The sequence below is a fragment of the Hyperoodon ampullatus genome (assembly GCF_949752795.1).
Source record: "Hyperoodon ampullatus genome assembly, chromosome: 10".
Lineage (NCBI taxonomy): Eukaryota > Metazoa > Chordata > Mammalia > Artiodactyla > Ziphiidae > Hyperoodon > Hyperoodon ampullatus.
The window spans coordinates 65,929,692-65,943,322 of NC_136923.1; the positions used below are offsets into that span (position 1 = coordinate 65,929,692).

Sequence of the window (13,631 nt, forward strand, 5' to 3'; positions counted from 1 at the left end):
GCCCAGCGGTGACCCTGCCCTCCCCACGCCACCCACCCCAGGACATCATCACAGCCCTGGAGGAGCGGCTGAAGCCCCTAGTGCAGGCCGAGCTATCCGTGCTGGTGGACGTCCTGCACTGGCCCGAGTTGCTCTTCCTGGAGGGCACTGAGGCCCACCAGCGCTGTGAGAGTGGAGGCTTCCTGTCCAAGTGAGTGGGATGCGGGGCCGGGGCATGGGGGCGGCAGGGACACAGCGGCCCAGGACGGGGAAAGCCCATGGGGTCAGAGGGCCGTGGTCAGGAACAGCAGCTGGAGGGGGGAGGGGTCCACCCCAAGTGTGCCCTCCTTCCCCGCCGGCCAGGCTGATCCAGCACACCAAGGACCTCATGGAGTCGGAGGAGAAGCTGTGTGTCAAGGTGCTGAGGACGCTGCAGCAAATGCTGCTTAAGAAGACCAAGTACGGGGACCGGGTGAGTGCCCAGGTCGGCTGGATGCCGGGTGGGCCTGGCCATGAGGTCCAGGGGCTCAGGACCAGGACCGCTGGGCTGGGGGGTAGAGGGTGAAACGGGCTGCTGTAGGCCTTGCTCCCTTCCCTGCAGGGCAACCAGCTGCGCAAAATGCTGCTGCAAAACTACCTCCAGAACCGGAAGTCCAGCTCGCGGGGGGACCTCCCAGACCCCGTGGGCACCGGTCAGTACCGCATCTCCCCTGCTGTGCCTCCGGGAGGCCCATTCGCTCTGGGCCCTTCCTTCCCCTCCCTCCACCTGCTCCCCCTTAGGCGAGTTTGCCCACTCCAGGCCTGGACCAAGACTGGTCAGCGATCGCAGCCACCCAGTGCCGGCTGGACAAGGAGGGAGCCACCAAGCTGGTGTGTGACCTCATCACCAGCACCAAGAACGAGAAGATCTTCCAGGAGAGCATTGGCCTGGCCATCCGCCTGCTGGACGGTGGCAACACCGAGATCCAGGTGTGGAGGGGGGCGGGGCTCCAGGGGCTCACCTCCTTGGGTGGTGCCCCCTGCTCAGGAGGGGGACAGTGTGCCAGTCCCCAGTCCATGGGGGTGGGGCTGCAGGGCTGGGTGCTGGCGGCCAGTGCGAGTCCGGCTACTTGTGGGAGGCTCTGCCTCCCGTATCTGCCCCCGTGTCACGTGGCCCTTTTCTATCCCACACCCCCGCCCTGCTCCAGCCGGGCCTGGGCCTGTCGCCCACCATCCTGCCCCCTATTAGTCCACCATTCTCGCCTCTCAGCCTCTGCTCAGGTCTCCTCCCTCCTCTTCCACATCCTCAGCCTTTGGTGTCCAAGTAAAGGGCTACTATCTCCAAAAGCCCTCTCTGATTATTTTATCTCCACTCATTTATTTATTCACTCATTCATTCTTCCCGTAAGTCTGCATTTAGTGAGTACCTTCTATGTGCCTGGCAGTGTTCTAGGCGCTAAGGATTCAGCAGTGAAGGAAAGAGACAAAACCCATGTTCTCTTGGTACTCGTATCCTAGTGGGGACAACAGCCCCGAACTGCAGTCCCTGCGTAATACGGAGAGCATGCTGGTTGGTGATAATTCAGGCAGGGGGCTTCAGGAGTTCTGGGCCAGGGGTATCTCAGAAGGAGTGATGGGGAAGACCCCTGAGAGTGGACCGTTTGAGTGAGGACCCGGAAGTGAGCACGTGAAGTGGGGCAGGGCGCCCGGGGCAGAGCGGGCAGCAGAAGGCCGTGAAGGGGAGATGGCTGATGTGGTTGGAGGGGGTGGAGGAGGGGTGAATGGGAGGAGCTGGGGTCAGGGGGGTGGCAGGCCATCACGAGGCCTTGTGGGCACCGTGGGCCCAGGCCTGCCCCTGGGGGAAGATTCAGGGTTTTGAGCAGAGAAGGGACGTGACTTAGACTTCAGAGAGACCCCTCTAGCTGCTGTGTGGGGAACTGCCGGAAGGTCAAGGGCAGATGCAGGTGGGTAGGAAGCTAGTGCAGGCCTCCAGCATCACCGGCACTGGCCCTTCCTCCTCCACCTCTGCTGGTCCTGACTGCCCCCCACCCCAGCCTTAGGCGCAGGGCACAGGGGCGTCTCTGTCTCCACCACCTTGTCCCTGAAGCACAGCATGGAGCCCCCCGGCTCTCACCGAGGGCTGCTTAGAGCCAGGCCTGGTGCTGAGGCTGCCCCCCGTCTCACTGTCCACCCGCAGAAATCCTTCTACAACCTGATGACGAGCGACAAGAAGTCAGAGCGCTTCTTCAAGGTGCTGCACGACCGCATGAAGCGGGCCCAGCAGGAGACCAAGTCCACAGTGGCCGTCAACATGAGCGACCTAGGCAGCCAGCCGCGTGAGGACCGGGAGCCAGCAGACCCCGCCGCCAAAGGTCAGGCTCAGAGGGTGCAGGGTGAGTGGGGTCACGGGCCCCAGGGATGAGGACGTGGGCACAAGGCAAGGTGGGCAGGCTGGGGACTGAGGGTGGGAACGGAGGGTGAGGGTGAGGGTCTGGCTGCTCCCAGCAGCCCCAGCCTAACCAGGCCTCACCCTGCAGGCCGCGTGGCCTCCTTCTGGATGCCCAGCTCCTCATCCCGCTATTCGCTGGGCCCCAGCCTGCGCCAGGGGCATGAGGTGGGCGAGCGCGTGCAGAGCAACGAGATGGGCACGTCCGTGCTCATCATGCAGCCCATCCTGCGCTTTCTGCAGCTGCTGTGCGAGAACCACAACCGGGACCTGCAGGTGAGGCCCTGCCCCACCTGAGCCCGCCTCCCGGTTCCCAGCCCTGCCTCCCAACACCTGCCGCGCCTCCCCGGGCCTGCCCCACTTCCCGACCCCGCCCATACTCTGTGCCCCGCATCCGGCCTGGGCACCACTGCTCTGAGGCCGGCAAGGCCCCCACCCCTGCAGCCTGCAGCATCGCGGTCCCCAGGCCGGCCCCTCCCTCCCTGCTGCAGCGGTGCCACGCCCCCCCCCACCCCTCCTGTGCTCTTCAGAACTTCCTGCGCTGCCAGAACAACAAGACCAACTACAACCTGGTGTGCGAGACTCTGCAGTTCTTGGACATCATGTGCGGCAGCACCACGGGCGGTCTGGGGCTGCTGGGGCTCTACATCAACGAGGACAACGTGGGCCTCGTCATCCAGACCCTGGAGACCCTCACCGAGTATTGCCAGGGCCCCTGCCACGAGAACCAGGTGAGCCGTCGGAGCGGCGCATGGCAGCGTGGACGTGGGGGAGGATGGAGCGGGCCGGGCAGGGGACAGACCGTGGCCCCTGGAGCTGCCACGATTCTGAGGGGGCCCAGGCCCCGTGTCAGCCCCCACCCCTGCCTCCCGCCAGACCTGCATCGTGACGCACGAGTCCAATGGCATAGACATCATCACCGCGCTGATTCTCAATGACATCAGTCCCCTGTGCAAGTACCGTATGGACCTGGTGCTGCAACTCAAGGTAGGGCCCTTGGCAGCCCACGTGAGCGTGCGTGGGTGTGCATGTGATGTGTATGTTGAGTGTACATGCTGGTGTGTATGATGTTAGCATCGTGTGTGTGTGTGCGGTGTGGGCATCGTGTGTGCCAGCATGGGTGATGTGCAGGTGTGTGATGTGTGCATGTTTGTACACACAAGTGCATGTGTGAGCAAACGTGTTGGATGTACACTTGCTCTAGAAGCAGACATGTTCTGGGTTTATCTGAGGGCCTCCTGTGTCCGTGTCTGCTGTTTGGGGGGTGCACAGGGTGGGGGAAGGTAGCCTGTGGGTGGACTGGATACGCAGCACCCTTCTCACAGCAAGCCCTGGGGGTAAGTGGGGAACAAGAAGGCCACGGGACTTACGGGCCAAGAGAGGCTGTTACGGAGTAGTCAGTGGAGGGGGTGGCAGGGGCCCTCAGACGGTGGCCCGTCCCTCCCTCCTCTCCCCCAGGACAACGCCTCCAAGCTGCTCCTGGCTCTGATGGAGAGCCGGCACGACAGTGAAAACGCCGAGCGCATCCTCATCAGCCTGCGGCCCCAGGAGCTGGTGAGGCTGGGCTGGCGGTCAGGTGGGGAGGCAGACCAGGTGGGGTGTGCGGGGCTGGGCATCAGAGCCCAGCCCGCCCTACGCCCCAGGAAGAGGGCATTCAGCAGCCCCTGCCCTGGCAGGTGGACGTCATCAAGAAGGCCTACCTGCAGGAGGAGGAGCGTGAGAACTCGGACGTGAGCCCTCGTGAAGTGGGCCACAACATCTACATCCTGGCGCTGCAGGTACCGGCCCCACCCCACGGCCCCGCCCTAGCGGCCACGCCCCCACCGGCGATCACAACCCAGTGACTCTGCGCTGCCATCTCACTCAGCTCTCCAGACACAACAAGCAGCTGCAGCACCTGCTGAAGCCCGTGAGGCGCATCCAAGAGGAGGAGGCCGAGGGCATCTCTTCCATGGTGGGGGCCCAGAGGATAGGGCTGGGCGTGGGGCGGGGCTTAGATCTAGGGGCGGGGTTGGGTGGGAGATTGGATGGGATAGTTGGAGGGCGTGACTATGACTCGGGGGCGGGGCTGAGGGCAGAGCTGAGACCTCAGATCCTGGCTGGAGTCTGGGATGAGGCTGGGGGCGGGGCCAGGAACTTAGGGCAGACCTGTGGCCCAAGGCCTTGGCTTGAACCTGAGTAAAGAGCCAGCTCAGAGTTGGGGGGCGGGGCTGAGGACCGCTGGGAGCCGGCCTGGTGGCCAGGGATGTCACCGGGACAGAGGAGTGGGAGCAAGGTTGCTGTGTGGGTCTGGGGCGTCTGGCACCTGGAGCAGGACCTAGGGGTGCACCTGGGCAGGACTGTGGAGGGTGCTGACTGTCCTATAGGATTGTCTCCCACTTTGGGGCTGGGTCTGGTCTAGCTGGGGGTCACTCAGTGGGGTGTAGTTCAGAGCTGGGCGCCGGCATGGAGGTGGGGGCGGGCCTGACCTCGGCATCACCCCCGCCCCCAGCTCAGCCTCAACAACAAGCAGCTGTCACAGATGCTCAAGTCCTCAGCGCCGGCACAGGAGGAAGAGGAGGACCCCCTGGCCTACTATGAGAACCACACGTCTCAGATAGAGGTGGGACCTGAGAACAGCTGGGGGCCAGGAGTGAGGGCTGGGCCTTCGGGGGCCACGGCTCAGATGTGAGCAGGTGCCCGTGTGCGTCCAGATCGTGCGGCAGGACCGCAGCATGGAGCAGATCGTGTTCCCGGTGCCCGGCATCTGCCAGTTCCTGACGGAGGAGACCAAGCACCGGCTCTTCACCACCACCGAGCAGGATGAGCAGGGTAGCAAAGTGAGCGACTTCTTCGACCAGTCCTCCTTCCTGCACAACGAGATGGAGTGGCAGCGCAAGCTCCGCAGTGAGGACCCCTCGGGCCGGCAGGAGGGCGGGGGTGGGGGGCTGGAGCTGCTCCCTGATGCCCCTGATGCCTCCCTCGCCTACTGGTGGGAGTCCCACCCCTGCCCCAAGGAGGGCTCCGATCACGTTTTCTTCCTCCTGAAGTGGGACCTGGAGCTTGTGCAGGCTCTGCGGCCTGGTATGGGGTGGGCAGATGGTGTTAATCAGGGCCCCCCCTTACCCTGGCCCCGCCACCTCCTCCCCCAGGCATGCCACTCATCTACTGGTTCTCCCGCCGCATGACCCTGTGGGGCAGCATCTCCTTCAACCTGGCGGTTTTTATCAACATCATCATCGCCTTCTTCTACCCCTACGTGGAGGGCGCATCCACAGGTGAGGACGCAGGGCTGGCAGGTGGCGGCCCTGAGCCTTCCATGCTCCCTCCTCTGATGTGAGCTGGCCAGGCTCTGAGGGGACTGGATGCAGAGTGGGGAGAAGCACCCCCTTCACTGGTCTCTGGGTTCTGCACCTCATCACGGGGATGGATAGGGTCCTTGACTTCTGGAGACAGCACACACACATACAAGGCAGAGACCAGTTACGGTAGCAGCAGGTGGAGAGGGCCTCCTACCTTAGGCCTCCAGATGCAGGTGTGATGGGCAGGGCCCTACAGCCAGGCGAGCAGGAACTTACAGGGAAGGCTCCCAGAAAGGGGTAGCTTCTTGGGGTCCGTTGGGTGGGTGGGCTTGAGCAAGCCGCCCTGTCCCTGCTCCCTGGCCCCCAGGTGTGCTGGGCTCCCCCCTCATCTCGCTGCTGTTCTGGATCCTCATCTGCTTCTCCATCGCGGCCCTGTTCACCAAGCGCTATAGCATCCGCCCCCTCATCGTGGCGCTCATCCTGCGCTCCATCTACTACCTGGGCATTGGGCCTACGCTCAACATCCTGGGTGCCCTCAACGTGAGTGCCAGAGGGCCCCCACCGCCCACCCCCAGCCCCTCCTGGGCTTGTCACGCAGCTGGACCTGAAGCTGGCCCGCTGCTCTGCCCCTTACCCCTGGTCCCCGTGTTGGGACCCCAAGCTCATTATAGACCCGAGGTTGGGACCACTCTGTGTCTCCTCTTTCCCCTGGACAACTCGGGGCAGCAGGCACTCAGAGCCAGCCAGCCAGGAGCCGCTTTGGAGCACCAGCTTCAGGGCTGCTGGGTTCCCAGTGTTAGTTGTGCACTGCCTGAAGGCGTATTGCGGACATCAAAGATTTATGTGTTATGACAGTTTCCTGACAGGTAGAAATAAAGTGTCTCGAGCACGTGGGGGGTGCCTTTTCCTAACTTACCTAGTCACTGTAAAGGCTAAGGACGGTTTTCTCTGACCCGTTCTCCTTTATCTGCATCTCACTTTCTTCCTGGAGCTGGGGACCCAAGGGACTTCTCCTCTATTCTAGTCCCAGAAGCCCAGATGCATTTCAGGAAGCATTTCATTAAGGCTGTGTTTGCCAGGCTGAGCAGGACCAGCTCAGATCACTCCCCTGAAGACCCAGCCTTCGCCTCTGCTCTAGGCACCGGCTGGGCCTGGCAACAGGGGTGGAGATTCAGGGTGGGTGGTAGGGCACTGACCCCCATGCCCTGCACTTGCCCACAGCTGACCAACAAGATCGTGTTCGTGGTGAGCTTCGTGGGCAACCGTGGCACCTTCATCCGGGGCTATAAGGCCATGGTCATGGACATGGAGTTCCTGTACCACGTGGGCTACATCCTGACGAGTGTCCTGGGCCTCTTTGCCCATGAGCTCTTCTACAGCATCCTGGTGAGGCGTGAGTGGGGCTGGGCAGGGGCAGGGGCAGGCAGTTGGGGCTTCCTGCCAGTTGCTAACAGTTCCCCATCCCCAGGCCTCTTGCTGCTGGGCTGGGAGGAGTGGATTTCCAGTGTCCTCCTCCGCTGGACCCCATCCTGGCCTTCAAGGCCGTGATATCTACTCATGGCCCCATCTCCCCTGTACAGTGGGAGTCCAAGCCTGGACTCTTGAGCCAGACCATCTGGGTTTACATCCCAGTGTGGCCCCTCCTAGCTGTGTAACTTTGGGTAGGTTTCTTAACTGCCCGTGCCTCAGTTTCCTCATCTGTAAAATGGGGATAATTAACGGCACCTGCCCTTTAGAATAATTGTGAGGATGAAGTGAGCTAACACGCAACAGTTGCGTAGAGTGTGTCCTGGCACGTAGCAAGCACACCGTAAGTGTTGGCCATCTTTCTCCTGCTGCTTGTGGTATGCGCTGCCCATTCCACCCTCTAGCCTTCTCCTGGACCTCTCCGTTTCCTGGGCCTTGGAACTCCAGGTTCCTCGGAGACGACGGCCCCAACAGGCCCGCCAGCCTGGTTCCACCTGCCCAAGAGCAGACGCCGCTGGGGGAGGCGGGGGGAACCACTGGTAGGCAGGCAGCCCGTGGGTCCAGCGGCGGCCCCATCTCTGCCCTGCAGCTCTTTGACCTCATCTACCGCGAAGAGACGCTGTTCAATGTCATCAAGAGTGTGACCCGCAACGGCCGCTCCATCCTGCTGACCGCCCTCCTGGCCCTCATCCTGGTCTACCTCTTCTCCATTGTTGGCTTCCTCTTCCTCAAGGATGACTTCATTCTCGAGGTCGACCGGCTGCCCAGCAACCACTCCAGAGGTCTGGGGGCACCTCTCCTGGGCGGGCGTGTGGGGATGAGGGGCCTGCACAAGTAGCTGGAGTTGGGACCAGGGCTTGGAAGCGCTTATCCCACCAGGCCTCCTGCCTCAGTTTCTCCTCTTGGGTTCTGGGTGGGGGTCTAGCTCACTGCCTCCCTCTTCCCTGGACAGACTGAGGGAGTTGGAGCGCCTTGGGTCGCTGTTGTTTGAAGACCCTGTGGTTCATGTTAAACTCGGTACTTGTGGGAGCTGCCGGTGCACCAGGGCTAGGGGTGCAGACCCCCCTCCCGGCCCTTGGAGCACAGCCCGGCGGGGGCAGGTACATGGAGACCCTTCACTGTAGCCAGGCAGTGGGGAACTGGTAGGATCAGGGCAGGCTTCCTGGAGGATGTGATGTTGGGCCCAAAACTGGGGAGATGATGAGGACAGTCCTTGGACCTCCTGATCTTGATCCTGTCCCCTCCAGCCAGCCCCCTGGGGATGCCACATGGAGCTGCCACAATTGTGGACACTTGCAGTGGGGACAACATGGACTGTGTCTCAGGGGTCGTGGTGCCCGAGGTCCTGGCAGGTGAGGGCAGTACGTCTTGGGAGTCAGGTGCGGTGGGGGCAGGGGCAGGTGGCCTGGCCCGGGGCTGAGCACGCGCCCTGCTTGCAGAGGATGAGGAGCTGGACAGCACGGAGCGGGCCTGTGACACCTTGCTCATGTGCATCGTCACCGTCATGAACCACGGGCTGCGCAATGGTGGCGGTGTGGGCGACATACTCCGCAAGCCCTCCAAAGACGTGAGCGCCCCCTGCCCCCTCCCCAGTCCACGGGGGCCCAGCCCCGCCCTCAGGTCATGGCCGGCAGAGCAGCTTGGCCTCCCTCCATCTTCAGGGTTGCGAGTCCCTGCACCTTTGCGTCCCCTTCTCCCCGCTGTCCCTCGCAGTCCCGTGCGGTTATGGTGTAGCTGAGCTATCCAGGCCCCTGTCTACCCAGGCATCCCCACCAGCTCACTGTAGATGCTCTGAGGAAAGACCTTGGCATCCGGCTTTCCCGGGCTAGGGAAGCTGTGAGTCAGGCAGCGGGCGGGTCCCCGGCCACAGCGGCTTCAGCTGAGAGGCAGAGCCCTGGCCCGAAGCCAGGGTGGGCAGGGTGGGGAAGCCGGGCTGGCTCCGTAAGGAGGCCTCAGGGTTTGGCTCGGGCAGCCCCACGTTCTCAGAATGGCAGTCTGTCCCTAGTGGCACGAGGGTGAGAAGCTTCTCCTTGGCCAGAGGGTTTCTAGAACGAGTGAGACCAGGTGTCCTGAGGGCAGGCAGAGGAGTTCAGAGCTGCTCTTCCCTTAACCAGCAGTCAGGGGCGGGCCATGTCCCCACCCCAGACTCCTCGAGGGCCTCGTCCCGGCCGCTGAGTCCTCATCCACACTCAGGGCCTCTGATTGTGATTCTCATTCTGTGTAGTGAGGCTGGGTCCTCTCTGCCATCTTCAGGGCCCTGGGAGCCAGATGCCCTTATTCCTTTCTGATGGGGGCTGCTGACCCCAGCCTCCCTGCCTTCCCCCCGTAGGAGTCTCTCTTCCCGGCCCGCGTGGTCTACGACCTCCTGTTCTTCTTCATTGTCATCATCATCGTGCTGAACCTCATCTTTGGGGTGATCATCGACACCTTTGCCGACTTGCGCAGTGAGAAGCAGAAGAAGGAAGAAATTCTCAAGACCACGTGCTTCATCTGTGGTGAGGCTGGGCTCCTGCCTGAGGAGGCCGTGGCCGTCGTCGTCGGCCTCAGTCTGGCCCTTCCCAGATTCCTGTGGCCGCCGGGGAGCCCTGCCCTGGGGCCGACGGCTTGGTGGCTGTTCACTCATCCCAGAACTGGGGAGAACAGGACCCTACCTGAACTTGGAGTCATAGAAGGGCGTGGGAAAGGGCCTCAGAAATCCTCCCTTTAAACTCTCTGGGTCTCAGATGAGGAAACGAGCCTGGTCAGTGGCCTCAAACCTCTGGTCTCAGGCCAGGGCCTTTCTCCCCACCCCCTAGGTATGAAGTGCAGGTCCCCTCACAGCCACCGCAAAGAAGCAGGTGGGCCCCTGTAGGACAGGACCCTCATCTAAGCTTTTCCGGCTCCCCGGCCCCCGGGATCCTGGCGTCTGCTCCCATGGTCCCCTCTGTGCTGCGGCAGGGCAGGGGCTCCACGGCTGTGTGGCTGCTGCTTTAAACAGAAGTGACCTAAAGAGCCCAGAGTGGGCTGTCGCCTGCATTCATCAGAACTTTCAGCCCAAGAACAATGTCCCCACTGCATCGGGAGGCCATGCCTGCCCACCGGGTCTCTTGGAGGCGGGGGAGGGGGTGTACCCTCACCCCCACCTGCTGCCTCCGCAGGTCTGGAGAGGGACAAGTTTGACAACAAGACGGTGTCATTTGAGGAGCACATCAAGTTCGAGCACAACATGTGGAACTACCTGTACTTCATTGTGCTGGTCCGTGTGAAGAACAAGACGGACTACACGGGGCCCGAGAGCTACGTGGCCCAGATGATCAAGGTGTGGGCCCGGGCAGGGGGGTGGTCAGGACAGCTGTGGACACTTGTTAACAGGCAGCAGGGGACAAGGGACAGCTGGAGCCGACCTCGGCTACTCGGGAGCCGCGCCAGCTGCTGTGCTGCAGAGGGGCCTCCGGAAAAAAGCCCCCAGAGGACGTGCGTGGTGTCCGGGGCCTGTGGGTGCCTGATGCGAGGTGGCCCTGCTTGTGGCGGCTGCTCAGTGGCCCTTTCTGAGGGGCCTTTTCTAGCTGGGCGAGAGGGAGGGCAGCTTGCTGAAGCCTGGGTGGTCGCAGGCCAAGAGGGCGCCTGGATGAACTTTAAACTGTCAAACTTAGGAGAAATCAACCATCACTCCAATGCAGGGGCGAAGGGAGTGAAGGCAGTGAGTAAAGGTCTGGGCGCACTGAGGGTAAAGGATGCCCATCAGTCCCGTCAGACGCAGTGCATCTTTAGATTATCGCACATTAGAGAAAATGCAGCCTAAAAGGAAAGAAAGGTGGGGAGGAGGTTCTATGCATCTTTTGAGTCTGTATTTGGATTGGTCTTTGAGCGCAGGTATTATCTGTTGATCTGAGAATTCAGAGCTTGCCACAAGGAACTAGAAAGCTGCTCGGTGTCCCCTCCCGCTCTGCCTCTGTCCCGGGGAACGTGGCTTCGCCTCGTGTCAGATGCCAGCCACCCTCGGCAGAGCCCTGCTCCCTCAACGCACCATCTGTCTGACTGGCATCTTCCTGGGGTGTGGGGCGTGCTGTCGGGGTGGGAGGAAGGAAGGGAGGGAGGGAGGGAGGAGAGACAGGGTCTGGGTGCAGAGGCCTGCCTTCCACCACTCGCAGGGTGTTTGTTAGGAGAGTAAACAGGTGGTGTTGGTACCAGGGAGAGACTCGGGCTGTCTAACCGAGGTTGGCCTGTCTCAGTGCTGTGGCCTCCCCGCCCCCTCAGGGTCACTGCCAGCTCACTCTGGCCCCGGGGAGGACCCAGGTCAATTCAGATTTTCCCGTGACATATCCCTGGGGATTAATTTGGCCAAGGGTGTGGTAGAAAGCTCCCCCCACACAACTGCTTTTCTAAACAAGGCCTTCCTAGGCTGGACCCAAGCTTGCTCACCCCACTGGTGATGTTTTTCAGAACAAGAACCTGGACTGGTTCCCCCGGATGCGGGCCATGTCACTGGTGAGCAACGAGGGGGAGGGGGAGCAGAACGAGATCCGGATTCTTCAGGACAAGCTCAGCTCCACCATGAAGCTGGTGTCCCACCTCACTGCCCAGCTCAACGAGCTCAAGGAGCAGGTGTGCCCCTGGCCCTGTCCTGGCAGCACACCGGCAGCCTCAGGGCCTGCCTGGTGGCACGGGTGAGGGTGTTGGGGCCTTCACGCTCCCCCTGCCCCCTTTCCTGCTGGCTCCTGTTCTTGGGTCTGGGGTGGAAGACAGGTTCCAAACACACTTCTCCCCTCTGTGGAAAGCTAGACGGGGTCGTGGCCCCTATCCTTGCGCCCCAGAAAGACGGCTGAGCGGAACCTCGTGCCGGTGTTGGGGCCTCCCTTGCTTTAGCGAGTCCCCCTCAGGCGCTGACTGGTGATGGCTGGGTAAGGCTTCTTTCCGCTTCTCAAGAAAGATCCCCTCTTGCCCAGAGCATCCTCCGCTCCACCTGGCAGTGACTAACTGACATCGGCAGCCCCTCTTTTAGGTGGGGTGCTTTCCCAGCTGCACCAAATCAGTGGTTTGTGACGCGCTGAGGACAAGGGTTTGGGGCGGACATCCATGCTACACCCTGGGGGTGCCTTGGCCTGCCGCCAGGGCTGAACCGCAGCTGGGGGGAGGGTGGACTCTGGGTGGCCTGATCCAACCTGATGGCATCTGTTTAAATCTAGATGACGGAGCAGCGGAAACGCAGGCAACGCCTGGGCTTCGTGGATGTCCAGAACTGCATGAGCCGCTGAGTGGAGCCACGGAAGGCCCGTCAGGCCACGTGCGACACTGGAGAGCTGAGAGTGGGAACACCGCCCCTCAGCCCCTCAAGGCCAGGTGCCCATCCAACCCCCAGCTCCACCTCTGCCAGAGCCCGCCCCAGGCCAATGTAGACTCTGACCAGCTTAGAGGGGAAACTAGAGCTGACAGTCCTGCCCAGACCAAGCTCTTAAAAAAAACCTCAGAAACTCAGTGGGACTCGGCTTACCTTAATGTCTAAGTCCTCTTAGAGGACTATTGCTTTGTCCCTTATGACTGATGTGCCTTTGTATTCCTCCTGGTGGGTGATTAGGAGTGGGGTCTCCATTTTATTCCAAGCACTACATTTTGGTTACTGCCGCCTCTGGAGGGGCACAGTGATGCTGTCGCTAGTGATTTTAGGGCTTTGTTATTTAACTTATTCACGGTGCCAGGCTCAGCCCTGGCCAGGGCCGTGTGGCCCCCCTGTGCCTCAGAACTGCCGTATACAGTGCGTAGACCTCAGTGTCCAAGTCCACGCCACCCTCTCCGCACGGCCCCGGCTGGACTGGTGACCATAGGCTTGGTCCTGAGACCAGCCTCCTCCTGGGCCTCATGGGGAAGAGTCACACGCCCAGGTGACAGGGCTGGGGCGTGTTAACAGGGGCTGTTTTTTGACTGCTTGTGTTTTCTCCTTTTGGTGTAATGTTTTACAAATCCTTTGGCCCGAGAACTAATATGTTAATTACCTTAAATAAATTAATAAATCTAGTCCGTTAGAAAGGGAGGCTGGCTCCCGTGCTCCCCAGGGGCTGGGGTGGGTGGTAACGTGGCGCTGGCAGAGGACAAAATACGAGCCCTGCCTGCTGGCCTAACCTTGGGCTCGTGGGAGATGCTGAATGCCAGCCTGTCTTGCAGCGATTCCGGGACAGAACTGTACTATGGGATAACTGGTTTCTATCATAATCCTATGAATTTTATTTTATGCGTTTCCAAACACAGTGAGCAGACCAGGTACAATGAGGTTAAGAACCCACTTCCACTTCTTCCCAACAAGGGGTGCTGTCGGCCCTGCCCTACCCCTTCTCTCAGCTCTGTTCTTGACAAGAAACCTGAAGTAGGGAATGTAAACGTCTACTGGTAAGAGCTAAGGTTCCGTGGAGTAATAAGGTGACCCTGTGCGTGTCCCCGGCCAGGGGAGGGGGCCTGCCATGTGGCCTCCCACAGAACCCGCCCCGAGTGCTGAAGCCGACTCAAGC

At 61.4% G+C, this 13,631-nt stretch overlaps 1 protein-coding gene across 1 annotated transcript in view; it reads left to right on the forward strand.

Annotated features, from left to right (window-relative positions):
* The window catches only part of ITPR3 (inositol 1,4,5-trisphosphate receptor type 3), a gene marked incomplete at both ends in the record, with an annotated part of 67,110 nt that extends 54,724 nt beyond the window's left edge, over positions 1 to 12,386 (forward strand). Inside the window, 23 exons of the mRNA XM_079712515.1 lie at positions 42 to 190; positions 343 to 451; positions 581 to 671; positions 779 to 948; positions 2,156 to 2,330; positions 2,496 to 2,680; positions 2,935 to 3,135; positions 3,281 to 3,391; positions 3,863 to 3,958; positions 4,081 to 4,182; positions 4,272 to 4,358; positions 4,896 to 5,006; positions 5,098 to 5,290; positions 5,536 to 5,661; positions 6,053 to 6,225; positions 6,907 to 7,071; positions 7,742 to 7,934; positions 8,400 to 8,504; positions 8,592 to 8,719; positions 9,482 to 9,647; positions 10,290 to 10,450; positions 11,575 to 11,736; positions 12,318 to 12,386. Of these exons, the coding sequence (XP_079568641.1) occupies positions 42 to 190; positions 343 to 451; positions 581 to 671; positions 779 to 948; positions 2,156 to 2,330; positions 2,496 to 2,680; positions 2,935 to 3,135; positions 3,281 to 3,391; positions 3,863 to 3,958; positions 4,081 to 4,182; positions 4,272 to 4,358; positions 4,896 to 5,006; positions 5,098 to 5,290; positions 5,536 to 5,661; positions 6,053 to 6,225; positions 6,907 to 7,071; positions 7,742 to 7,934; positions 8,400 to 8,504; positions 8,592 to 8,719; positions 9,482 to 9,647; positions 10,290 to 10,450; positions 11,575 to 11,736; positions 12,318 to 12,386 (3,228 nt within the window). The remainder of the gene's footprint in view (positions 1 to 41; positions 191 to 342; positions 452 to 580; positions 672 to 778; positions 949 to 2,155; positions 2,331 to 2,495; positions 2,681 to 2,934; positions 3,136 to 3,280; positions 3,392 to 3,862; positions 3,959 to 4,080; positions 4,183 to 4,271; positions 4,359 to 4,895; positions 5,007 to 5,097; positions 5,291 to 5,535; positions 5,662 to 6,052; positions 6,226 to 6,906; positions 7,072 to 7,741; positions 7,935 to 8,399; positions 8,505 to 8,591; positions 8,720 to 9,481; positions 9,648 to 10,289; positions 10,451 to 11,574; positions 11,737 to 12,317) is intronic.
* Between the last annotated feature and the right edge of the window lie 1,245 nt (positions 12,387 to 13,631).